The sequence below is a fragment of the Triticum urartu genome, chromosome 7 (genome assembly GCF_003073215.2).
Source record: "Triticum urartu cultivar G1812 chromosome 7, Tu2.1, whole genome shotgun sequence".
NCBI classification, from domain to species: domain Eukaryota; kingdom Viridiplantae; phylum Streptophyta; class Magnoliopsida; order Poales; family Poaceae; genus Triticum; species Triticum urartu.
In genome coordinates this window covers 664251108-664276945 of record NC_053028.1, presented here as the reverse complement: position 1 = coordinate 664276945, position 25838 = coordinate 664251108, and the positions used below count along the sequence as shown (strand labels likewise).

General features: G+C 48.4%; 2 protein-coding genes across 4 annotated transcripts; both read left to right on the top strand.

Moving 5' to 3' along the window:
• The first annotated feature begins 1585 nt into the window (after positions 1 to 1585).
• LOC125518877 (30S ribosomal protein S6-like) lies at positions 1586 to 5747 on the top strand. 3 transcript variants are annotated; one of them, XR_007288160.1, is made up of 5 exons: positions 1586 to 1774; positions 2516 to 2578; positions 2730 to 2974; positions 5031 to 5480; positions 5569 to 5747. XR_007288160.1 is itself a non-coding variant. In XM_048683754.1 (4 exons), exons 3-4 carry the CDS (start codon positions 2792 to 2794, stop codon positions 5295 to 5297), a joined length of 450 nt encoding a protein of 149 aa, XP_048539711.1. In that variant the 5' UTR covers positions 1586 to 1774; positions 2516 to 2578; positions 2730 to 2791; the 3' UTR covers positions 5298 to 5747. The 3 variants fall into 3 exon arrangements, 2 of the variants coding, with proteins under 2 accessions (XP_048539711.1, XP_048539712.1); XM_048683754.1 differs by having other exon boundaries at positions 5031 to 5747; XM_048683755.1 differs by having other exon boundaries at positions 1590 to 1774; positions 2507 to 2578; positions 5031 to 5747.
• Positions 5748 to 13550: 7803 nt separating this feature from the next.
• On the top strand, positions 13551 to 17579 carry LOC125518878 (glutaredoxin-C8). Its single transcript, XM_048683756.1, has 4 exons — positions 13551 to 13842; positions 16880 to 16959; positions 17171 to 17269; positions 17367 to 17579. The coding sequence occupies exons 1-4, from the start codon at positions 13685 to 13687 to the stop codon at positions 17435 to 17437; spliced, it is 408 nt and encodes a 135-aa protein (XP_048539713.1). The 5' UTR covers positions 13551 to 13684; the 3' UTR covers positions 17438 to 17579.
• The last annotated feature ends 8259 nt before the right edge of the window (positions 17580 to 25838 follow it).

Sequence of the window (25838 nt, the reverse complement as noted above, 5' to 3'; positions counted from 1 at the left end):
AGCACAGAACATACAACAACATAATTAAACCTAAGAAGCATGATGTCTACATAACTTACTCTCACCATGTTCACTAAAACTACCATAATACTACCACTATGCCCATAGAAAAACCTTGGTTAACTCTTGCCAAGAACACTAACCAGGACAATATGTACTCAGATTATTTTTATTCATTACTGCATCATGTGAATCTTCTATTCTTGGCATGAAGAAAGCTATTGTCTTAAAGGACACTACATTCTGGTGTTGTGCAGTTCAGTCAAAAATGAAAAGTGTTGCGTTTCAGCTCTGTATTGCAAACATACTATTCAAGGGCATCCTAGAATACTCATGGGGGCCAAAGGAGGTTGTTGCACCCCCCCCCCCCCCCCCCCACACACACAAACTCTAGGAAAACTCTCGCGTGTACCTCTAATTATTAGGCGTGAGTATTCGTGACCTAATTGTACAAGTGAAATGGCCAAATTTCTAAACTTGAATCATTGTTTCAGTAATAGCACTTTGTTCTTAAATTGTACAAGAGCTTCTGAATTTCAATCATAAGTGGCTCGTTATCTGTTAAGAAAAGTGTTTTACACAAGAGTTGCTTCTCTGCAATTTTTCGATTCATTATTTGTCTAAATTGTACTAGCTTATCTCTGCTCATGTTTATGCAATGGAAGTACACATGAAAGATCCTGCTGAAAAACTACTAATGTTTGTTGACTGACAGAAAAACTACTGCTTATCTCAGTACTAAAACTGTTGTTGTTTGTTAATTGGAAAACTACTGCTTATCACAGTAGTAAAACTGACTGAAAAACTGTTGCGTATCTCAGTAGTAAAATTCTATTGTTTGTTAACTGACTGAAAAACTGATGTTGTTCGAACCTATTGTGTAGGTTATACTCCCCTCCCTTCGTTCCTAAATATAAGTCTTTTTAAAGATTCTAATATGAACTACATACGAAGTAAAATGAGTAAACTACACTGTAAAGTACTACATCCGTTTCTAAATATTTGTCTTTTTAGATATTTCAAATGGACTACCACATACGGATGCATATAGACATATTTTAGAGTGTAGATTCACTCATTTTTCTTTGTATGTAGTCACTTGTTGAAATATTTAAAAAGACAAATATTTTGAAACGGAGGAAGTATATCTACATACATTCATATGTAGTCTATATTGAAATATCTAAAAAAGACTTATAATTAGGAACGGAGGGAGTGTATCTCAGCAGTAAAAGAGCTTCCTCGCTGTTTTCTGTTAACTGGAAAACTGTTTGTTAACTAACTGAAAAATACTAATCACTTGCATTATACGGATACAATGCTGCAATTTGTAAAAAAAAAATGATGTTCGCATTGGTAACTGACTGGAAAAATGCTACTCCTTGCGATTCATATTACTTGTCGCAGCTTTAGTACGTACGGAGTACATCTTAAAACGGATCAGAGGGGAGGATTTGCATTTTTTTAGTGACTGGAAACAGGCTGAAAAACTGAACTTTGTTTCGGTTGTACTGGGCTGGATGCCTGGTTCGTCAAGTGTGGGATGGATGGATGATGTCCGTTGGATGGCGCGTTTGAATGGCTGCTGATCTCTGCCCTTAAGCGAGCCTCCCTTCCCCAAGAGTCCTTCCCGAGCGCGACAGGTATAGGGTTCCCCGCCGCCGCCGCCACTGCCGGCCGAAGCCTCCGCTGCCCCGCCGCCGGTACAGGAGCCCAGCAGCGGCCCCCTCCATCCGACCAGCAGCGCCTCCCTCCCTGGAGCAGCACGCAGCAGGTAGCCACCACTCCTTCGTCCTTCCTCTTCCCTCCTCCCTCATCCCCCCCTCCCTCCTTCCACCCTCCTCAATCTTTTTCCCTTCCTGATTTTTGTATTGGATGGGTACTTGCTGTAGATCTGATATTGTGAGGATATATATAACGATGATTATTTTTTGATGAGTGCTTGCTTGATTTTTGGAGTGCAGCATGTTTACATGTGAGAGGATTTTGCTTGATAGGCGTTTGTGATATGCTTGTAGGGCCAAATGTTTACAAGTTGTAGCTTGATTTTTTTTAGACGAGGATATGCTTTGGTTTAAACATGTTAGCAGTGAAACCTGCAGAAATGATTGACGATATATGAAAAGGAAAAAGATTAAGTTGTATTATCTGCACCTGAAACCAAAGCTTAGCAGTAACGAGAGAGCAGAAGCTTTGTCTTAGTTATACTTGCCGAAATCGGTGCACACATTAGTACTAGTGGTATTGTTGTCATGATAGACATCCCAAATCTTGTTTATGATTGGGAATGTAGTGGTACTGTTATGCTGTGTTGTTCATTTTAACAGTCAGACCTAAAATATTACCGTTTGATTGTTTCTCCTTTTGCGTGTTAGCTGACTGATTTTCAGGTTCTGCCATTCGTGTTATGCCATGATAGATGTACAACTAACTAGTGATTTGATTTGATGCTTTATATTCATTTTACACTTGCTAAAATCTAATTCTACCCCTTTTGAACTTGGAGTTGGAACAGGGCATCAACATTGTCAGTGGGAGGGGCTTGGGCTGCTTCGGCATCCACAGTAGAGCAAACAAGGTAATCAGCTGTTCTGATCCTAGCTTCTATACTTTTTTGTGAATTAAAAATATTAAAATGAATCCCCATATTGGCGCTTTTCAAAAATTCCAAATTTACATATCCGTATCGGCCTCATACTGATACACGTATCCATATCTGTGCATTTTAGAGAACCAGTGAGCGCGAGGTACAGGCTCGCCGAGGGAGAGGCAAAGAGGAGTTGCGGGGAAGATGCCGCTGTATGACTGCATGCTGATGGTGAAACCGATGGTGACCAAGGAGGCCATAGCGGAGCTTGTGGCGCGGGTGGCGGGTCGCGCCTACCAGCGCAACGGCGTTGTCACCGAGCTCAAATCCTTTGGCAAAGTGCACCTAGGCTACGGCATCAGGAAGCTTGACGGCCGCCACTTCCAGGTCTGCCCCGGTTTGCCACTCTTTATTTGTGCTCCTTGATCAAAGCCTTGTATTCCCCGTGCGATGTGCCTCGTGACAGCGCGGAGAGGTGCCGATCTGATTCACTTCGCTAGACTGATGCGTATACGAAGAAATGTTTAAGTTGGTATGAGCGTTTAGGCCTTTTACCGTTTTGGGTCTTGGTGATGGGTGGTGCCTTTGACATGCTCGATGAAATGCCCGAGTAGGTTTGGCCGTTGGCTGTTAGAATGTTAGTGGGTATTGGCCTCGGTGTGATTGATAGAGTGCTGTAGTGAATAATTTGTTTAGGATCAGATCATTCTATTGATCGCAGTTAGTGTTTTAAATCAGAACTCAGGATTGCACTGGTCGCGTGGCTCGCACTGTGATCTGCTTGCTTTGAATACTGAATAGAAGGGTATAGCGGTTCGATCTTTCACATTCTGGGGTTTGGAAGTATTCTTGGGGAAAATGGCCAGTCAGTAAGTGATTCATGTGAGTCATGAAGTGGTAGCATTGCCCTTCTGCTCACCCCTTTTTACGATCCTTTTGGCTGCCACACGTTGGCCACCAACCACAGTTCCGGCAAGCTCACCAATCAGGCTTGCTTACATATCACTGCCGCCATAAGCTCCAGCTTAGCTGACACCTCTGCTTCTCCCACCTCCACTGGCGCACATGGTTCAGTGGTGTTAATTTCTTTGGCAGTTCAAATGGCCAACACACAGGCACGTCCCGGACCCCTCGAATCACTGGAAGCGATGTCGCCTCTTCAAGTTTATTCTCGGCAAGTTCAAGCTTATCACAGTGATGGTTATGAGTCTGTCCATGACCACATTCTTTGTACTCAAGACGGTTTCAGCACCTTGTTTTACTCCATATCCTTGGAGATCCTCGATATTATCGTGCAGCTGAATGACACTGCTTGCTTCTTCTGGAAGCGCTCAAGGGCTTTATTCAGTGACAATAGTACTTCTGCTATCTATATCGAGAACAAGTTTCACTCTTCCCATTGCTTGAACACACCTGTCATTATAACAATCTTTGCACCATGGTCAGCCTGTCTGAGACATGATGCTCAGTCAGAACATGTCGTGAGGCCTCAGCCCCTGAAATTCTTGACCTCGATAAAGGCTGCTTTGTCAATCTTCGGGTTGAGACCCTGTAACACTTTCAGCACAAGCATCTTAGTGGAGAAGGGCTGATCACTGTCACAAAGACTATTGGAGTGTAGCAAAACAATATATTGTTAATGTTCTTGAACAGAACTTTGGAGGCATTATGCCTTCTCGGGTTCCTTTCTGTACAGGCTTCTGAGGGATCATTATTGAGGTTATATTTTTTTTTTCCTTTGATGTGCAGGCTATCCTTTCTCACTTATATACCATGTTTTTTTGTTACTGTATCTTTTCATGCAATCTCACTTTTCGTAATTGAATCTGACCTTGAGTCATTACCTTCTCATGCGAGATTAGTTTGCGAGTTACTGAATAATTAACAGTGGTTGGTCGATTGGTATGTGCTTTAACTTTGACAAACTGTGAACACACCATTTCCAGTATATCTTGTATTACACATCCTCGTCTTTTGAAGTTTGTAGTTCAGGCTTTGTTTTGAAATAACTTCTCAACTTCGACCATACAGTGACTGCTATGTCAGTCTGACTAAGGATTGCAGTGATGCAGTCTGGGTGTAAACATTTTTTTTCCGCAACTATTTGATAAAACCTTCAACCAAACAGTTTGAAAATGAAATGCAGCACCCTGAGAATGTCAGCCCCCAACTCTCCGATAAACCTTGGACCAAATAGTGAGAAAAGTAAATTACAGCACCCATAGAAAAATGGCCAAAGCATCTGGGAGGCACATGGAATGCATCTCAGTGCATTTGAGAATTGTTCTGATATACACCTGGTTAAGTAGTGTTAAATTCCAGTTGTTGTTCGTTGTCATTTTTCCTTGCCTCTAGCATTGCAGCATAAAGTCTAAACAGATAAATTGCATTGTGTGTTGTCTCCTGGTTTGCTGATGTGCTGAAGCTGCCGTTGTGCTTTCAGGGTCAACTTATACAAATGACCATGATGGTTCCACCTTCCTTTACTAAGGAACTGCACTATCTAAACAAGGAGGACCGGCTGCTTCGCTGGTTGGTAGTGAAGCACAGGGATGCGGTGTATGGTCTGGAGTTCATCAACGAGGATGATGGGAGGTATGAGATGGACAGCTTCGGCCGTAACACTGCTAGTACTCAAGATGATGATGATGTTGATGAATATGATGATGACGACGACGATGATGACGAGTACCAGGCCGAGGAAGAGTAGATTGGTGGGTGTCTCAAGATATCTGCACTTCCAGATGTGCTCCCTTGCAAGCAGTATGTGTTGTCTTCCCATATTGTTGGCTGGAAAGTAAGTAGGGCAAGAAGTAGAAGAATTGAACCTGGCTGTTTTTGAAAAGAAGCTGGCGCAACTGAAAGCTGATTTTGCATGTTTTTCCCCATGCATGTAAGCTTCCAATAAGGAACCAACCCATGATCTTATTGGTGCATTTACATCACTAGGTTTATGATGTGGTGCTTATTTGCTTTGTCAGAATCTATTGTGGAAGAGATTTGCAAAACATGGAAAACGTCGCATACTCCTTCGTACAACAGCACTGGGCTGGTTGCAGTTTTTCATCAATATAGTATGTACAGAGTGTTAAACTCCCAAAAGCACACAAAGGTACAGAACTGCTCCCTCTGTAACTTAATATAAGACATTTTTTTGACATTTTTTTTCGCGAATACGCAAAGCTTGCGTATCTTTCATTGATAGGGAGAAGAGTTTACAGTACAAGAGCAGGTAAGGACGGAAAAACTAGGCCTGGGCGTACGCGGGGAACGGCGTCTGGACCTAGCCTGAGCATGGAGAGACTAGGGGATGCTCAGCCCCAAGGAAAATTGGCCTTGCCTATGGTATGATGAGTGCTAAACCCTTGGCTCCAGCCCTGGCCCATGAGCGAGCCTCGTCCTGGATGTCATGTAGCAGCTTGGATGTAGATGGCGCGGCGCCGTCGAAGACGCAAGAGTTGCGATGTTTCCAGATGGACCAGGCGACCAGCAGGATAAGCGAAGAGAGTCCTTTCCGGTGCGCCAGCGGCGTGGCCAGAGTCGTAGAGTGCCACCACTCGAGGAAGAGGTTGGAGGGCGCGGGCGCGAGAGCTGATGGATAGCACCAGCTAAAGCAGTCGTGCCACACCTGTCGCGAGAATGCGCATCCCACAAGCAAATGCTCCATGGACTCGCCGGCCTGGTCGCAGAGGAGACATGAGGCGTGATGTGGCAGCCCGCGTCGCGCCAGACGGGCAGCGGTCCAGCATCGATCTTGAAGCGCCAGCCAGGCGAAGAATTTGATTCGGAGCGGTGCCCAGCAGCGCCAAGTAAGCTCCCAGTGTGGCGCGCGAATTGAACCAGCGAAGAGAGTGGAGTAGCAGGAGGCCGCAGAGTAGGAACCATTCGTCGTCCATCGCCATCGGAGGCGGTCTGGCTGGTCCGTCAAGTTGATGGCGATGTGATTAATGCGGCGCCAGAGAACGACGTACTCGGCCATGGCAAGAGTGGTTAAGGCACCCTGGATGTCCTGAATCCATGCGCGCTGGTGCAGCCCCTCGACCAGGCTGCGGGTCCTGCGGCATCGGCGGGGCACGAGCGAGGCGACGGCCGGCGCAAGCTCCAAGATTGAATGCCCGTCTAGCCAACAGTCAGTCCAGAAGCGGCAAGATCTCCCATCGCCAATGCTCCAGAAGGTGGAGGCCTGAAAAATCGCACGGGCTTCCGCGTCGTCCGGCAGCTGTAGATGCGTCCAAGGGCGTGTGGAGTCGGTGCGCTGCAGCCACAGCCACCGTGTGCGAAGCGCCAGCCCGAACCGGCGCAAGTCCATGATCCCGAGGCCGCCATACTCGAGCGGGCAGCAGACCCGCTGCCAATTGACCAAACAGTGGCCGCCATTGGCGTCGTGCCGGCCATGCCAGAGGAACTCTCGGATTATGCGATTTAAACGCCGGAGGACGGGTTGGTAGATCACCATGGCCATGAGAAGGTGGATCGGCATCGCGGAGAGCACATGCCTGACAAGGGCGAGACGTTCGCCCCGAGAGAGCATGGAGGCGCGCCAGGTGGACAGCTTCTTCACCATGCGATCTATCAAAGGTTGTAGAGCCGAGGCTGGCACCTTGCGCACCGATAGCGGCAGCCCCAAGTACGGGATGGGAAGTGCGAGATGGGACACGCCAGGACGGCGGAGATGATCGAGACCTCATCATCCGAGCAGTGGATTGGAGTGGCCGAGCATTTGTCGAAGTTAGTATGGAGCCCGGACGCGTGCCCGAAGACGTGCAGGACAGAGCGCACCGCGGAAAGCTCGGACGCAGTAGGGTGGCAGAAGATAGCGACGTCGTCGGCGTAGAGGGAGACGCTGGGCGCTATGTGGCGAGGGGTGAGCCTCCGGAGGATGCCCGCAGCCATGGCGTGGAGCATGAGCGAGTTGAGTACATCGATCACCATGGTGAAAAGCATGGAGGACACCGGGTCTCTTGGCGCAGTCCCTTTGCGTGGAAGATGGGAGGGCCCGGGCTCCCGTTGATGAGGACGCGGGTGGAGGCAGTAGATAGAAGGATGGAGATCCATTCACACCACCGTCTACCGAATCCCAGATGCCGCAAGACCTCGAGCAGAAAGGGCCAAGAGACGGCGTCGAAAGCCCGGGCGATGTCGAGCTTGAGTAGAACGCGGTTGGCCTTGGAACCATGGAGGTGGCGAGCCGTTTGCTGGACGAGCATAAAATTATCATGGATGCACCGCCCTGAGATGAACGCACTCTGGCTCGAGGAAACCAGCTCGTTGAGTCGTGGCGCCAAGTGAAGAGAGAGCACTTTAGCCACCAACTTAGCCATGATATGAATCAAGCTGATCGGCCTGTAATCGCCAAGAGCGGCCGCGTCGGCACGCTTGGGTAGTAAGGTGATGAACGCCTCGTTAAGGCACTGGAAGCCTCGCCCGTTCAAGTGGTAAATCTTGTCAAAGGCATCCATGATGTCACCTTTGAGCACCTCCCAGCAGTTGCGCAAGAATTCGACGGAGAAGCCGTCGGGGCCGGGGGATTTGCCTGTGGGAAGCTGCTTGACAGCGCTCCACACCTCCTGCTCGGTGAATGGCCGGTCGAGGTAGGACAGGTCGAATGATCTCGGGTCGATCGTATTCAGGTCCAGTGTGAAGTCGCGAGAGTCCGAGGAGCCGAGGACCGTCGAGAAGTGCTGGAAGGCGGCCTCCGCCATGGCCGCCTCGGAGGAGATCGTGGCTTCGCCCTGCCGCAAGGAGAGGATGCGAGTGCGTTGTTTGCGGTGGGAGGCCTGGATGCGCAGGAAAGCGGTGGACTCCTCCCCATCCCGGAGCCAGGCTAAGCGGACTCGTTGGCGCAAGATGGAACGCTCGAGCGAAGCCAGGCCCAGGTAGGCCTGCTTGAGGCGACGGCGCAGCCACGTTTCTGCGTCGGAGAGGGGCCGCAAGTCCTGGGCCGAGTCGAAGCGGGCGATGAGCTCACGCGCCACAAGGAGTTGTAGAGACACATTGCCAATGGATCTGGCGCTCCAGCTCTGGAGGCGGCGCGCTGTGAAGCGGAGACGCTCGAAGATCCTACGGAACGGATCGGGGTCAGGGCTGACGGCACACCAGGCCTCCGAAAACGTCTGCGCGAAGCCGGGCATCTTCGGCCAGAATTTCTCAAAGTGGAAGCGGCGAGCTCCTAGAGAGCGCTGGGCGCAGTCCACCATGAGAGGACAGTGATCGGAGGCCGCGGATGACAGGCACCGGAGGATGCAGCTTGAGTGCGCCGATTCCCAGGAAGTAGTGCATAAAACTCTGTCGATGCGCACCAGGGTGGGTGAATCGCGCTCATTGGACCAGGTATATCGCCTGCCGTGGAGGTACATGTCGCGAAGCTCGAGATCGGCCATGAAGCGACGGAAGCGCCTCATGAGGCGCATGTTGAGCCTGGAGTTGTTTTTGTCCGCGGCGGCCGCAATCATGTTGAAGTCGCCGCCAAGGACCCAAGGGCCGGCGCAAAGCTCGCGGACATCTTGAAGATCCTGCAGGAAGTTCATCTTGTCGGAATCGGACTGCGGGCCGTAGACGCCCGTAAGCCAGAAGGGGTGGTCGCCGTAGAGCGAGGATACCACAGCTGTGATGTGATGCGCCCCAAAGGTCGGAGAGGAGATCGCAAGTTCGGAAGAGCGCCAGGCTAACAGAATCCCGCCGCAAGTGCCGACCGCGGGCAAGAAGTGAAAAGCGTCAAACGACGGCCCGAGGGTCTCCGAGACGAGGGGCATGGTGATCAGCTCGAGTTTGGTTTCCTGCAGACAAGCTATGGCAGGCAGGTCGGAGGACATGACGCTGCGAACGGCAGTACGTTTGGCACCCGAGTTGAGGCCTCGGACGTTCCAAAAAAGAATTTTGAGGTTCTGGTCCATAGACAAAGGTCTGGTCCATGCACAAGCAAGGAGGCACGGGCGGCCTAGGCAGGCGTAATGGCTGTCGATGCTAGCGGCAGGCCGCGCGGTGGCCACACCCAGCCATAGAACTCGGCGAACGCCTGGATCACATCCGGATCGAGCGGCTGCTGGAAGAGCTTGGCGTACTTGTCGAGTTCCTCGGGGTTCACCGGATCATCATCCTTCAATAGCCCAAGATGAAGCAGAAGCACACGCTTGGCCTTCATTCCTGAGTCTAGACCGCGGTCGGCCTTGGCGATCCGGTCGCTTCGGCGGGGGGGGTGAAGTTGTCTGGAATCTCACGCCGGCGGCGACGCGGCGGGGCCTGTAGCAAGGGAGTAACATCTTTCTGCACCGACTGGATGAAGCTTAAGATTGCATCTTGAGAGGAGCCCGGGCTGGCATCGGCGACGTCCGGGACGTGGTCTTGTCGTTGCATGCGCTGCATGGGCTGCATGGAAAGCAGCGTGCCAGCTGTCGCCATACCATCCGGTGCGGTCGTTTGAACAGGAGTTTGCATGGCTGGGCCCCCTGAGCAGGCTGGGGTGGGGGAGACAGAATCAGAGTCAGCGGCACGGCCTGCAGAGCGGATCCGGGCAGGCGAGGCGATTGGCCCCCCGGGCAAGGAAGTGGCGGGGTCCTCAAGGCTGACCTGGGCGGGGGGCAGGCCCGAGGGCGAGGCAGGTGGGGATGGCACCCTTTGGCACGGCGCGCGCGTGCCTGCTGGAGAATCCGCAGCAGGCGCGGAGCAGACCGGGTCCAGCGACAGAGGACCGATGGGAGACGGCGGTGCCCCCAAGGGATCAGACCCAGCAAGTTGACCAAGGGCAAGTTGCCCGTTGTCTACTCCTTGGACGATAGGCACAAGTGGGGGGTCCGAGGTGGGGGAGCTCATGGTGTCAGGCGGGCCTGTGGCCCCTGGGGGGCGACAGGATAGGCCGCGCACGTAGGAGGGCCCGTAGGAGAGGAAGCGGCCAAAGACGCAGCAGGGGAGGGGCCCAAGGGCAGCAGGGGGGCAGTCGTGTCCAGAGGCGGAAAGACCACGCGACTGAACACAGGGGGGCCACCTGGACCAGTACGGGCCGAGGGGTGGGGCCCCAGCACGCCGCACCAGATGCGGGCCGGCGGCGGCAAGTGGCGGCGACGTGTGGCCTCGCGGTTGCCGCGGCGCGGGGCGGCACGGCCGGAACCTTGGGGGAAGTCATGCCGACGCGGATATGGGGGTGGCACCGGCGGCAACGAGGGAGGGGCGGACGCCTCGTCGTTGCCGGTGCTGGGCGATGGCGATGGCGCGGCAGGCAGCCTGTAGTCCTCGGAGCGAGAGACGTGGATGGAGACAGGAAAACGAAGGAGCGGGCGCCCAAAATGAGTAACCATGTTGGGATCAGCGTCCTCGTAGGCCGCATCCGGCGTCGGGAGGAGCAGCTCGGAGAGGCGGGGGATGGCGTCGGGGTTGAGAGTCCAGGCGGAGAGGCGGAAGGTCGACATGTCCGACATGTCCGCCGTCTCCGAAGCAAGCTCGGCGATGTCGCAGAACGGCGAGAGAAGCGTCTCGGCCGATGCGCGGTCCCAGGTGTGGTCCGGGATGCCCACCATCTCGATGTGAACGTGGAAGCGCGTGGACACAGGCTCACCCCCGGCCAGCCGGCTCCAAGGGAGGATCAGCAACCGGAAGCGACCGCTCCTCACGTTCCCGGAGGCGACGCGCGCGCGGTCAGCCGTGTCACGGAACCGTAGGAGGAATTCGCCGTCCCGGCGCGGGTGGACGGAGAGCGTGCCCTCCCCAAGATGGAACCTGCCCTGGAGGACTGCCTGGACCTCGGCACGGGAGACACCGGAGCGAGCGCCCGCGACCACCACCAGAAGGGCACGCTGCTCAAGGGCCAACTCCGCAGCTGCGACCGCCGGAGAACGCGACAGGTAGCAGACCGCAGCGGGCGGCCGGAGAGCAGGGTGACCCGACATCGAGGAAACACGGGAGTCAGTGGAGGCAGGCGAAGCGCGCGGCAGTGAGGGTGTGGCCGAGGACCGCGACGCCGACGCGGAAGAGGGCAGCGCATCCGACGAAGGGCGAGGCGACGAGGAGGGGAGTGGTGCGGCAGCCGATTGCGTGGCGGACCCGGACCCGGAGGACGCAGGCCGGGAACCACCAACAGAGCCGGAAGCAGCATGGATGGGAGATGGAGAGCTGGCGCAGAGCCGCTTGGTCGGGGGCGCGTTGGAGGAGTAGGCTGGGGAGCGCGGACGCATGCACTGGCGGGCAACATGCCCGAAGAAGCGGCAGCGATGGCATCGCACGTCGCGGCGGCACTTAGAGTGCCGGTGGTCCGGGGCGGGGTCGAGGCACCGAGGGCACTCCCGGGAGGAAGGCGGGGGCGGCGGGCGAGGGCCGTCGCGGCGAGGTCGAGGGCGTCGGCGCCGCCGGGCCAGCAGACGCTTGCGGGACCGCGGCAGCTCCCAGCCACCGTCAGCGGGAGGGGAGTCCACGCGCTGGACCCGGTGGATCTCGGACCTCGCCCGACGCGGGGGGCGGGCGCGTCGCCGCCAGGAAAGGGCGCCGAGGCGGGGGACGCAGGGCAGGGGGAGCAGAGCACCTCGCAAAACAAGGGAGGCGGGCGGCGCGGGGAGCCCCCCTCCGCCGAGGAGGGGCTGGACTCCAACCAGTGCAGCGCACGGGGACGGCCGCCAGAGGGGGCGGGCGAGGCCATGGCCTGGAGGAGGGGACGGGCTGGGGTGGTCGCCGAGGCCGGAGCGGCCGGCGGCGAGTACTGGAGTGGGTCGGTTTCCTGGTAGCTTCCTTCGTCAGGCCTGACCAGCTCAACACTAGAATAATTCGAGGTTCTATATTTTGCCTAGTATGACACACTTGTTCACATTTTTTTTTCACAGCTTACAATAGGAAGTTGTGGCCTGCGACAAATACAAAAATTTTGGTACCACACACGGATCATCTTTGGTCGTCACTGATGACCGATAGCTATGCATGTCTGGCGGATGAACTTTATTTTGCTTTTCGAGAAAAAACATATTGAAGTAGTATTTGGCAGCTTTACACAACCCAAACAAAGTACACAGCCACGCTGATTTTTGACTCTGGGGAGCATATGCTCCCTAATCATAAATAAATTTTAGAATTCTGTTTTTTTTGTGGATGTTCATATTAGTGTAGCAAGTGTGCTTGACAATTTTCATGTCATATGGGATAACAGTGCTTTGTTGGTGGAAAAAAAATTAAGTCTTTGAAATTCAATTTGTTTTGTTTCACAGGTCAAAATGCTTAAGTTCTTCCCTGAAAATTTACATCACCATTTGGGTGTGACAATGAACACATCTTTTTATGTTTCCATTTTTTATATTTGTAAAATTCATTTTTGGCACTCAGCATGTGCTCCCTAGAGCCAAAATGGATTTCTGTCTGTAGAGTGTTAAACTTCCAAAAGCATGCACATGTACAAAACTACTAGTAGTAGTACTCCCTTCGTCTTTATTTACTCCCCATATTAGCTCCTAAGTCAAACTTTATGTAGTTTGACCAAGTTTATCGAAAATAATCTAATTTTTCACAATAAAAAAATATGTAGTATGAAAATTTATTGAATAATGATTCTAATGGGTTGACATTCTAGTGAATGCTAATCTTTTTATAAACTTTCAAAGTTTAGAAAGTTTGACCCGAAACAAAGCTAATATGCAAAGTAAATAAAAAGAAGGTCAACATAGTGGGCGGCCAAGATCGATCGATCAGAAGCGACGTGCCAACCTCAGAACCACGCCATGATCCCGTCCTCATTGTCCTCTGAGTCACCGTCGGTGTTCGAGAAATCTATTCCCTCTGTAAAGAAAATACAAGACGCTTACAAGAGGAAGTCGCGGCGACAAATGCAATTTTTGTTGGTACCACTCACCCATCATCTTTGGTCGGTCGTCACTGATTACCGATAGGCGATAGCTATACATGCCTGGCAGATGGAAAAAAAAGAGAGAAGAAACCATCGAAGTCGTATTTGGCTGGATTTAGACAACCCAAACGAGAAGGCGTACTCCCTGACTCCGTAACCGCAGAGCCTATAGCAAAGGCGTCCACACGCCGGGAAGAAGACTCGTCAGACCCCAAACGAACCCCGCCGTCTCCGGGCTTCTACACCCCGCGCTTCGACCTCGACCTCGCCGGCGGCGGAGCCAGATGGCGTCGACGACGTTCCGGCGCTTCGGCGTGGCGGCGGCGGCCGCCGCGTTCATCGCGCTCGCGGCCTTCGGATCCGCCTCGGCGTCCAAGACGGCCTTCGTCAAGTCCACCGTCAAGGCCCACGACGTCGTCATCTTCTCCAAGTCCTACTGCCCGTAAGGCCCCTCTCCCTTCTCCCCTCACCCCTCGATCCGCGTCGATCCGCTGCCTGCCTGCCTGCGCCGATGAACTGCGACCTTTGGATTTGGGTGTGGTTGCTGCGTGGTCTGGTCTCGCTGATCTGACAGTGGCGCTGTAGGTGTAGGGCGTCTAGATTCTTGGGCCTTGCTTAGTGAATTCAGCCCCATGGCCTGGTCAACAATTATTTTGGTCAAGGAACAGAGATATTAGTTCTCTTTTGCAGGATTTCTTAGTATGGTGATTTGTTGAAGTTCTGAACTTGGTCAGAATTGTTTGGATCAGGATGCAGCCAGAGGGACCGAGAGAATAGTCTCTCCTTTCCAGGATCCAACTGTAGTGTGGTGATTGCTTGCTTTCTTTTCTAGTAGAACCTGAACCGAAATCGTTTGGACTGTCAGAACGCAGATCCAAGGCTCTATCTGCTCTTTTTTTTTAGATCACCAGGAGGGCAAAAGAACCCCAGTTCCATTAAAAAAAATGAAACCAGAGTACAGAGTATACAAAGTTATAAGATCATCGAAACAAACCAGGGGAAATTGAAAGCTGAAGAGACATGCTCCATTACACCATTACATCAAATAAAAGCAGAAACAGATTTTTGTGGCAAACATGCTCTCCTCCAAAACTCACAGCAAACCCAGATCATAATCGCCTCCCAGCTTCACAGTGGAGATGTTGGTGAACACCACCTTGGTACTCTTCATAGGAGATTGCAATGGGGAGTCATTATCTCCAGTAGTGTACTTGTGCTGAGAGTGGGCAACTTTAGTTCCCAGTGTAGCTTGGAGTGAGGCGGGGAAGCAGCATCAGTGCCAGGATGGTGCAGAGCACGCCAGAGACTGTTAGAGTTGGACAGGTTGGTCATCTCACCTCCAGCTATCAGATCACAACCTATTAACACACCGACAGCTGGTGCGGTTGATTCACATGATTGGAGATCATCTGTGAGAATGCACTCACTCTCTCTAGGTGATCCTCCTTGAGCATAATTTGCCACTTTTTTAGAGTAATCATTATCAGCCACCAAACTTGTTTAATATCAGACCATAATGCATTGTTCAAAATGTGAGGATTTCTAGTTTTCCAAATACACCACAGAGCACAAGCACAGGAAGAATTAAGTACAGTATGGTTCTTATTGGCAGGCCAATATCTGGCAATCGACAAGTAATCAGCACCTGGAGGTTTCCCAAAGAAAGATGGGAGTAATTCCCAAACTCTTTGGCCATCACACAATCAAAAAAAGAGGTGAAAGCTAGTCTCTTGTTCAGAACAGAAAACACAATCTAAAGGCTTGTTTATTTTCCTCTTTTCAAGATTGTGCCTAGTCGTTAATATATTATGTGAGAGGAGCCAGAGAAAGATCTGCACCCGAGGTGCCACTACAATGGACCAAACAGAGGGAATAAAGACGGGCTGAACACCTCTGAAATTAATGATGGTATATAAAGATTTTGTAGTATAACCCCCCCCCCCCCCCCCCCCCCCCCCCCCCCCCCCCCCGGCAGAATCATTCTGGCCGATCAGAGAATTTACATTGTCATTGAGTGAAAAGCCCATGCATTTTTTTTCTAAATCATACCATGGCTCTATCTGCTTCAAAATTCTTGAACACGGTAAACCGGAATTTGAACTTTATATGAAGATTTAGGCAACAGCTATTTGTTGTTGCCTTGTTCGTACTGAACTGAACAGGGAGATATTATCTGGCGTTGGTGTTCTATAAGTTCTTATTTTCTCAAAATTCTTGATACACTAGATGATGAGAGAAAGTAGCAGTACTTTTCTACACTGCTTGTTTTATCCGAAACAGAAAAAGTTCTGTTTGTTCTGGTTTAGTCATTTTAGCGAGCCTCTGGTTTCATGCCATAGATCATGTAGGAGAATCTGGATCCCTACTTTCCTTTTAGAATGCTTTATTAGGTTACCATTTTGAGTTTGTTCGGTACAAACTCGAGTCTGATTAGCTCACCAGAACTCTTGCAAGTATAATGAAATAAGCTAAACTTAAATGGTTGTGTGAAGTTAAATACTTGAACGTGAACACTTGTGAAGAGCACATGGCTATGCGGGGTGGCACTGATATGGTCAGGTAATATGAAACTGGAAGGCACTGATGTAGTCAGATGATGAGCACAATGAATTATGATGATGATGCCCATAGTCAGTGGCGGAGCTGTGGCTGGTGCTACCCGGGCTGTAGCACCAGTCCAGCCCATGGCGTAAATGAGTACGTATTACCGTATTAGGTGTAAGTGCAGCACCAGCCGCGTCATGGCACCACCACCTGGCCGACTGGAGCGATGATATAGTGATCTGTACATCTCTTCGACTCCACGCATGCCTTGTGCTAGCACCAAAGATTTATGACTCGCGCTTGTCTTTCCCCTCTCAACTTTTTCTAATCTCCATAAACCCAGGCATCAGGCCGGAGGCCAGCAGCGACTCCCGCTGGTGCTCCAGTGGTACTGATACAATCAACTCCCCAACCAGCTGTTCCCCAATTTAGCCATTCGGAAAAGGCCAACCCGGGTGGTGTGGAAATTTGTCCTTGTTTATTCCATCTCGTGAAACCCCGTTACTAGAAAACTAGTGTATCTTTGGATGGATGCATGCTTAATTCTAATTAAACTGTGTTTTGTCTTTTGTAATTTCATAATTTACTAGGAATAGGGTGGATAGATAATACCCAAAAGATGCCAGGCACTAGCAAAAGTTTGTAACACGAGTGAATATTGATGAAATTGTTGCCGATCTGTGGCTTCGAAAACCTGAGTTTGGTCTGGAGATTAGAGATTTATGTTAGTGTCAGTGGTAATGTGCTCCTACTATGGTGTATGTTGGTTGATATTTGGTGAATTTTTTTGCCTATCATAATTTAGCACCACACCTACTCCATTCCTGGCTCCGCCGCTGCCCATGGTTGCAGAGCCCAACTACTGCAACTTACCACATTTCATTGTTTTCGTACTGTCTGAAGAAATAGTATGTTTAAGTACTCAATTTTTGCAGGTATTGTAAAAGGGCGAAGGCTGTGTTTAAGGAGCTTGAACTGAAGAAGGACCCATATGTCGTCGAGCTTGATCAGCGAGGTACATCCATTCTCACTAGTTATCTATATGTGATCATGCTCTTTGTTTATCTATCTATAAAAGATGCTGCTTTCAATGTTATGCTGTTATGTCCCCTATATTCCACAAGTTGGCTCTTAGACCGGAAACACCAACATCCTGAAAATGTCGTAAATCGCTTACGATTCACGGAATTTTTTCAATGAAAAGATTTATTCTGGTTGTGATGCAGAGGATGGTGGGGAAATCCAGGATGCCTTATCCGACATGGTTGGCAGGCGTACTGTTCCTCAGGTTTTTATCCGAGGAAAGCACTTGGGAGGCTCTGATGGTACGTAGTGTTCTGGTACATAGATCCGTTACAACAAGGATTTCTGTGAATTCTTGTTCCATCCTGACTCCCTTCTATTTTCATGGGGAAAATGCAGATACTGTTGATGCATATGAAAGTGGGGAGCTGGCTAAACTTCTGAACATCAGTGTCAAGGACGATCTTTGAATATCAGTTTAGCACAAATATCGTCCTTCTTGTTTTGAGGTTACAAAGGCCTTGCAATGCAACTATGGATTATCATTTTCGCAGAAACTATCACTGGTATTCGTGTTAAAGTATAAACTGTTTTAACCATACTTTGTGGCAATCCCTCGGTTGTTATCTCACAATGTGATTGTTTGGCCCTTGCATACTGATTGATTGCATTTCAAGCACAAACCCCAAATCGTTTCTGCATATCATCATATCCAGCGAATACAGATATGTTTCAATTGTACAGTTTTTTAAGTACGCAACCTCTCAATTTTTATTGAATAAAGAATCAACGCTCAGCATCGTGACTTGGAGGTAAGAATACCTAAGTTAGTTTACAAAGACACGTCGTCTTTAGTCAAGTCCTATCAGGTTTAAACCCACTACTAATTCACCACTTTTGGTATTTGTATATTGCCTGAAAAAAGTTTTTAGCTTCAGTCGATTTTTTCCTGCCTCTAACCTGTTGCTCTCTGCCCCATACTTTGGGCCTTGACCAGCCCACCTTCAGAAGCGATACTCGATCCAATTAACAAACACGGTGGGTTTGTCTCAAAAAAACAAAAACGGGGGGATCAAATAGGCAGAGGCACATAACATGTGTTCGTTTGTCTAAAAGAAAAATGTAACGTGTTTTTCTTTAATATAGCTAATCATTCATGCCGAATGGTAATGTAACATGCATTCGTTAGCCTAAAAAAATGTAACAATGTTCGTGCGTGCCTATGTGTGTTTCCATGTGTGATATGTGTGCTCGCTCGCCCGTGCATGTGTGCTTACTTACTCATGTCCTTGTGTCGGTTAACTCGTGTGTGTTCATTTGCACATGCGCACGTGTGTGATCGAGAGAGATGTGGAAGACCACACTATTAATACAAGTCAGAATTCATTTTTGTCTAGAGATGATTTAATCTCCACCATTTTAGTTTTCATATTTTTAGTTTTTGAAGAAAAATTAGTTGATTTTTGTTTTTGCTCTGTCTTTTTTTTTCCGCTTTTGTGTGTGCTTTTGTAGTTTTTCCTTTGTGTATGTGTTTTATTTATGTGTCGCTTTCATGTTGTTATATTTTTTGTTTGAACATCAAGTGTTACACATAAACGTGTACATGCAAGTTATATGCAATATTTGTGTAAATCGTGTTGTTGTTTGAAAGTTACGCAACTATATGGTTCTTGCATGTTGTGGAACATTGCAAGTTTTATGCAATTTGTGTGCAATTTTTTGTCATTATTTGTTCTCAGTTTCCATTTTTCATTTTATTTCTTCTTTGAAGCTAAATTTGTCTTTGTTTATATTTTTAATTTATTGGTGTATTTATATGTATTGATGTTTTTCGTTCATTGGATTTTCTCCTATGTTTTGCATGTGAGGACGATTTAATACATTAATCATGGGACACTACTTCACTTTGTGTTAGAAGCTTTAAATAAATTTATTTTCATTATATTTAAAGTTTAGTGACAATGCTCTTCATGCACGGGGGTGGGGGGTTGTGGAGTTCGAAGGAGATTGAGATGACGACAACTCATGGACGTCAGCTGCTGGACTCGAGCTTATCTTGGCTGAGTGAATTAGCATGAGATTATAATTTTTAATATCATCAAAACACAACATAAATCCTGCATACATGTGTGGACTGTAATATCAGTAATTTAACTCAAATATGGTGACCAGTACGTATATTTAGAGCAAGCACGCACCGGCAAATGCCTGCTCACTAGACTACACACAAGACACAATAAGAGTGATTACATTTTTGATTCATTCCCTCAGCTTAAAGAAATTGAATGAAATACAAATTTCGGGCAACTTATGTATAATTTCTCCCCTAATTCACTTCTCTATGGGGCTGAGCATATGCTAGGACCATCATAACTCTTGGTTAGGACAAGAAGCTTTCAGGATAAAGGAGCATGAACCATGGATGTCGGATGATGCTCTGCGACATCGACTCTTCACTGCCTATAATTTGAAAGAACCCAATAAGCTATTAATGGTGTGAGCCGTGCTCAAAGAAGACATGAATTGACCATGACATTTGGCAAAGCTATTGCGGCACAAATAGGTTTGAACATAGTGAACCGATTTCCTAGACCATCAAAGCTAAACAATTAGTAATAGCTTACCCATGAAAGAGAGATCACTTTGACATTACTCATATATATTTGAGTTCTCAAGCAGACCATTGTTCATTTATGAATTGTGATTTATAATCATACAATTGCATGCTTTGTTCTAACAAACGCTGAACATTAAGATGATTCAGCAAGACTGGCCACATAATTTAGCTAGGATCCAAAGTTCGAAGCGCAAAGGCCGATTTTGCCGATGAGGTTGGTCGGTGTCTTCACGTCTGTGCATCTCCCCAAAAGAGGATCATATAATTGTGAGTTATTTACCCAAAACCATCACACTTGGGGCTAGGGTAACAACTTGATATCAAATTTTAGCCAGGGCACAAAAAACCACCGAAAATGTGCCTAATCCGTAACGGAAAGCACTGATTGTCCGATTTGCTCACGAAAACAGCGAAACTGACAAGTTGGGCCCACCTATCAGGCTGACGTGGCATGCCTATGTGGATAAATACGCCGAGGTGGACATGGGTCCCACATGTCAATGACCCAACCTCTCCTTTTCTCATTTTTCTTTTTTATTTCTACCTCCACTTTCGCATGGGCATTTCATCAAACAGGTTCTGGACGTGCCCGCTGCTTCCTGGGCAGAACAGCGATGTCATGGAGGAGCTTCGTACAGGCCAGAGTCGGCGGCCGCGGCGGCGCTACCGCGCACGTCACGCCTTTCAAGGTCGGCCGCGCCCGTCGAGGTGGTCCTTCCCCCTCCGCCGCAGCAACCTCGCCGTGGTCACCATCCTGCCACCGTCCACCACCGTGCGCCCACGCGCCCAAGCTCCGGGAGGTGGTGTCAGGGGGTCATGGGGAACAGCGGCTGCTCGTCCGCCTCTCCATGGAGCACCGGCAGGGTAGGCGTGGAGCAGCCATGGAGCGCTGGCGTGGTGGGCGTTCTCGCGCCAGGATAGAGGATGGGCCGCGGATCCGCCGCCGATGGGGACGACGACGACGGCCCGAAGTCGCCCGCACCCATAGCGAGCTCGCCACCGAGCACGCCGCCGTCGTTCTCTCTCCTCCCCCCCTCCCACTGCTGTAGTGCAGGTGCACGCACGCATGCGTTGACTGTAGCTGCTAGTGTAGAGCACGCACACACGCACGCCAACGGGGCGGCGGCGGCCGGAGCACCATGCCGAGGTGAGGCTGCGCATGTAGGCGTTGCTGCCGTCGCCGGAGCTCAGCTCCTTGGCTGTGTCCTCCGTGCGGTAGGTGGACCGTGGACTACAAGGGCAAGAACGCCGCTGCTCTTCGGTCGCCCAGAAGGTGTTCGATGGAATGCCACATAAAAAGAGTGAGGAAGAAGAAGACCTTCTAGTCATTGACAGGTGGGGCCCGTTTCTCATTTGCCACATCAGACTGTCAACATTTTTTGTCTTTGCCACGTCAGCCTGACAGGTGGGGCCGACTTGTTTGATTCACTGTTTTCACGGGCTTATCAGACAATCAGTGCTCTCTGTTATAGGTTAGGCACGAAATTGATGGTTTTTTGTGTCCTCGCTTAAATTTGATACTAAGTTGTTACCTTAACCCCAAGTGTGGTGGTTTTGGGTAAATAACTCTATAATTGTAGATGTGACTGTGAAGTGGTTCCATGGTAGTAGAAGAGCAGCCCACCCATATGTAACTCTCTCAAAGGCACCGCATAACTGACAACTTTCCAATTGATCGGTACCGTGTACACTTTGACCCAAATGTTCGTGTTGGAGCCAGTCAAGCGCCATATGGTTATAACAGGCGACACTATTTGAGCCATGCACAAGGTGGCATTGAGCTTGACTATGCTTCTGGTGTTCAGGTCCCTGATGGCTCCTTGTGTTCCATTCCTCGCTCTCGAGGTCAAAGGAGAGCACATAATTCTCATCATAGGACAACAAGTGTGAGGCGCTATTAACCATGACGCAGGATTAGAATCATAGTGAAGACGGGCCATCATTGGGCACCATTGCGTCTGCCTCCATTGGGCGCCATCTCCGACAGTGAGGACCTCGCAAGTTCGGTTGTAGGTACGGAGGCGGAGGACCTTGTACACACCAGATTGGGCAGTGCGTCCGAAGCCAAAGCATGTGTTCCATGTGTTGGAAATTTCCGCAGCCGGTTTCTGTAAATCCTTGAGCGCCACCCCGGTCGCTAGGTCCACGATCTAGATGCAAGGGTTGACGTAGCCCAAGGTGATGCATGCAAGGCCGTCGAGGCTCCCGCGGAACGCCCATTGCCCTTGCCCAGCTACGCTCACGGCCCTCACGACGGGAGAAATTAGATCTTTTGCCCCACTTTACTTCTCCATAAGATCATTTGCCCCCCCCCCCATGGATGGCACCGTCGTGCGGGGGGATTGTCCATCAGCTGCAGGCATCTAGAGTGGGAGTCGTCGGTCATGGCGACGAGAAGCGGTTCCGGTTGCGGGCGGGACCTGTGCGCGGCGACGAAGGCCCGGTTGGAGAAGAGATCGCGCCACTTCTTGGACACGCACCGGAATCGGCGCAGGGACTTGGCCGGCAACCAGCTGAGGATCTCGAAGATGACGTCCGTTGGCAGCGAGGCAGGGGCGGCAGTCGTCATCGTCGCAGCCCCGGCGGTGGAGCCGGGGTCAAGGCCGTGCTGTTTAGGCGCCGGTGGTTGAGACGATAGCGGCGGCGTCGCCATGGTAGCGCGCCGACTTGACCGGGAATCAATCAATCCGGCCGCCAAGAGACCTTATCGATCTGCCGCCTTTGATGTACCACGCCGAGATCAGCAGACTAGTCCAAACGTATGGAGACGAGCTAATCAATCTAGATGGATTAGGGTTGCACTTGCCCATTTGCCACAATCACATCGTGTTGAATTGGAACTATAGATTTTTTTGAACTCTAATCTTTACCTACTAATAAACCGGCTATTGCGTACGTCGTTGGCATATTTGCATAAAAGTTCTCCTGTTTTTGAGAATTCAATCCGCAGTCATTCTTTTAAGTGGATACCTAAGAAAACGCTTCGTTTTTGCAAAAAAAAACTGCATTTGTTCCTATTCAACCCGCAGTCCTTTGTAGGGGCAGAAACGCGTCTCTCTCCACTTGCAGGATGATTTCCGTGGCACGGCCCTCCTCAGGTCTAAGCACTACTAAGCAATAAGCATAACCTTTGCACAATCCTCTTTATGTCAGTTTTGTAAACACCTTGGGCGAACTGCATATCTATAGCCGAGGATCTCAGGACTCTCATTAGTTAGAACTTAGAAATGATGCTCTAATACTACACTTGACACAAAAATAAGGAGCTGGCATATTAAAAAGGTTACTCTTTGGAACTTTGGTCAGTATTTAGCAGTGTTCAATATCGAAGAGATTACTATTTAGCTTTAGAGTATGAGGGCATGTGTTGTTCATTATCTCTTTTTACCCCCTGTCGGCGGTACTGAGTGGCTTAGCACTGATGCAAGATGAACAGCAGTCGACTTAGACTTTGACCGCAAGTCACTTTAGTGGTGTCATTAAAGCAACCTGAGCAAGATTGGAGCTAGGTATTTGAGATTGTTGCTTTTTTATGGGACCGCAGCCAAATGAATCTCTCACCTTGTCAAGCAAAAGATTAGTGATCTCATGCAAGATCTAAATGTTACCAGTGATGATGGCTCTACAAAAACGAACAACTGCGAGCACTCAGATTCTTCATTTATGAAATGTTCAGCCAATTCGACCATGTCAAATGCAGTTTTGCGTGGAAGGGAGCTGGTATATTTGTAATTGATGTGTATGATGGCACATCTTCTGAATGCAAGCTTCATCTCGATAGGAGATCCTCCAGCTTCAGTGTGAGTTGAGTTATAGCATTGCTTAATAATTGCTTGAATTTGACCTTCCATTTGATTTTTTAAAACTTAAGCCTCCTCATGTAGGTGTTGAAGTCTGACGGATTGGAGAATCAGATGGTAGTCGCTAGAGAGGCAAGGAACTCCCATGCTTGCAGTGATGCACTTGGTGGGCATTCCTTGCATTTTTCCTGTAGAATCACACGGTACATGTATTTAATTATAGCAAAGTCACCATGTCTTTATCATGCCAGTATGCCAATGTGCCCTGAAATTAGATAACAGAGGGAAGTTAGCAAGTCACCAGCTCTGAAAGCGTACCAAATATTTCAGTTTTTAGGCCACTGCTCAATTTTGAAGAGCTGCTCCTTTGAACTAGATATGTGAGCTTTTTGTAAACTATAGGATATCATAGTCTGCTAAGTGGAAAAAGAACTCTTTGATGTTGAGCATATCATGTAGTATTTAAATCATTATTTTTTACACATGTGATGCAAAACTTATTCCTTTCGAAAAATGGTGAATCTACATGATTGATATGAACTCAGAATACAAATTTTGGGACAACTATTAACATTGGAAGAGAATGAATGTGAAGGCAATATGTGTGCTGGTGTCCTGGGATTCATCAGTTGTATCAGGAAAACCAAAGTAAAACAGGTACTCAGGTTTTTTTATTCTACATTTTCCAGATATAGCAAAGGTTGTACCACAGAAAGTATCGTGTGTAGCTGACACAAACTCCAAATGTGGCACCTCTTGTCAAAAGTTCACTGTATGAACGAGGATCATATATTTGCTTTGATCTCAACCTTTGGATGCAGTTAGAAGGTTTCATCATAAAAAAAATTGTTAGTTTTTGTAAATTAACCTCACGATTTTGATGATTGTAGGACATCATTCTTCTCCAATATGAAACTATAGAGAAGGGACCTGACGTACATTTGTGTAACACAGTTCAGTAAACACGTCTGGAAACTTAATTTCTTTTTCGAGATTGATTTACTTGGTGGTGCTATTGCCCATTTCCTCTTAACAAGACATGTGTGATGTTCCAAAAAAGGAGCTTATGTGTTGTCTGGCAGCCTTGATGGTAGTTTTATACATGTAGCTGAGGAAAGTATGCTTGAAGCGCGTCCTGTTAAAAATGGGATGGGGACCTGTGCTGGTTTTGAGTCATACTTATTGGGATAAGCCCTTGCGATTTTCTTCTCTCCATTGGCATGGCCTCGGTCGGGTTGTGATAAGGAGAATGAGATAGCGATGATGTGATGCTTCACTGCTAGCTGAATTTTGCCATTGCTGGTGCTAGCTGAACTTCGTGGTAGCTAAATTTTGCTATCGCTGCTGCTAGCTGAGTTTTGCATAGACATAATGCTCATCTAGACATGTTTTTCCAGTAGAAGTGAGAAATATATGCAGGTTTTTATGCCAAAAGCTTTTAACTTTTCTCCTCATAGTGTAAGTAAACTGATGATGCATGCCATGGCTAAGGATTTGGTTCCAACAGAAGCAACACATATTCATCTTGCCTACTATCCCATCAGTGGATGTCAGTCTCATTTTTCTGATCCTACACTTGAGCTAAGAATTCATTGCCCTTTTTTTGAACAGGCTGCAGTAACCAGTTTGTCACTAATTCAATGGATATAATGGAGCATATCGTCATTGCGTATGCAAAAGCATGTTTCAAAATTTAAATTACCATGGCGCATTTAATTCTTTTGGAGTACTAAACAATCATGCAGCTCTCTACAGCTTTTAAAATTCATGGTAGGACCACAGGAGAAAGTTTTGCAGAGACAAGCTATATGTGGTTTTCTTCCAATTGCAGCAAGCTTCGAGCAAGCAAAACTATACTCTGTAAATAATCTTCTTGAACCGGAGTTCTTTATTTTCTTTGTATTTTCACCTTTCCTTGTACTGCATTTCAATATACTGAACACTCTCCTTAATCAATGGAAGCAACACTTGATTGCCTTCATATAAAAAAACACAATGTGAACACGTACAAGGCGATGTATAGCAGGAACAGAAAAAAAAACTGCATGAAGGTGAGTGCAAGTGTATGATTTTCTGGAATTGTTTTCTTGGCAGAAGTTACTATATTCTAATATACATCATAAATAATTAGGGAATTCAAAAAAGGTCCAGAAATTTAAAAAATGAGAATTTTGAAATAAAATGTTTAATAAATCATAAAATGTTTGTTGATTCAAAAAAACTGCGATTTTGTAAAGAAAATGTTTGCTTATTCAAAAAATGTTCCAAATTTTGAAAACAAATGTTCATAAATTTTTAAAAAGTTTGCGTATTAAAAAATTGTAATGAAATTGAACAGAATTTTGCCAATTCAGAAAATGTTTATGAATGGAAAAATGTCCTTAAAATACAAAAACTGTTTGTGGCTTACAAAGTACTTTATTCATTCATTAAATGTTCGTTGATTCAAAAATG

What these genes read in the sequence shown, in the direction of transcription:
- LOC125518878 (XM_048683756.1), top strand. Translation starts at nt 13,685, where the DNA reads ATGGCGTCGACGACGTTCCGGCGCTTCGGCGTGGCGGCGGCGGCCGCC. An exon ending in TTCTCCAAGTCCTACTGCCC is followed by an intron (nt 13,843 to 16,879) that starts GTAAGGCCCCTC and finishes CAATTTTTGCAG; the next exon opens with GTATTGTAAAAGGGCGAAGG. An exon ending in GCACTTGGGAGGCTCTGATG is followed by an intron (nt 17,270 to 17,366) that starts GTACGTAGTGTT and finishes GGGAAAATGCAG; the next exon opens with ATACTGTTGATGCATATGAA.
- LOC125518877 (XM_048683754.1), top strand. Translation starts at nt 2,792, where the DNA reads ATGCCGCTGTATGACTGCATGCTGATGGTGAAACCGATGGTGACCAAG. An exon ending in TTGACGGCCGCCACTTCCAG is followed by an intron (nt 2,975 to 5,030) that starts GTCTGCCCCGGT and finishes TTGTGCTTTCAG; the next exon opens with GGTCAACTTATACAAATGAC.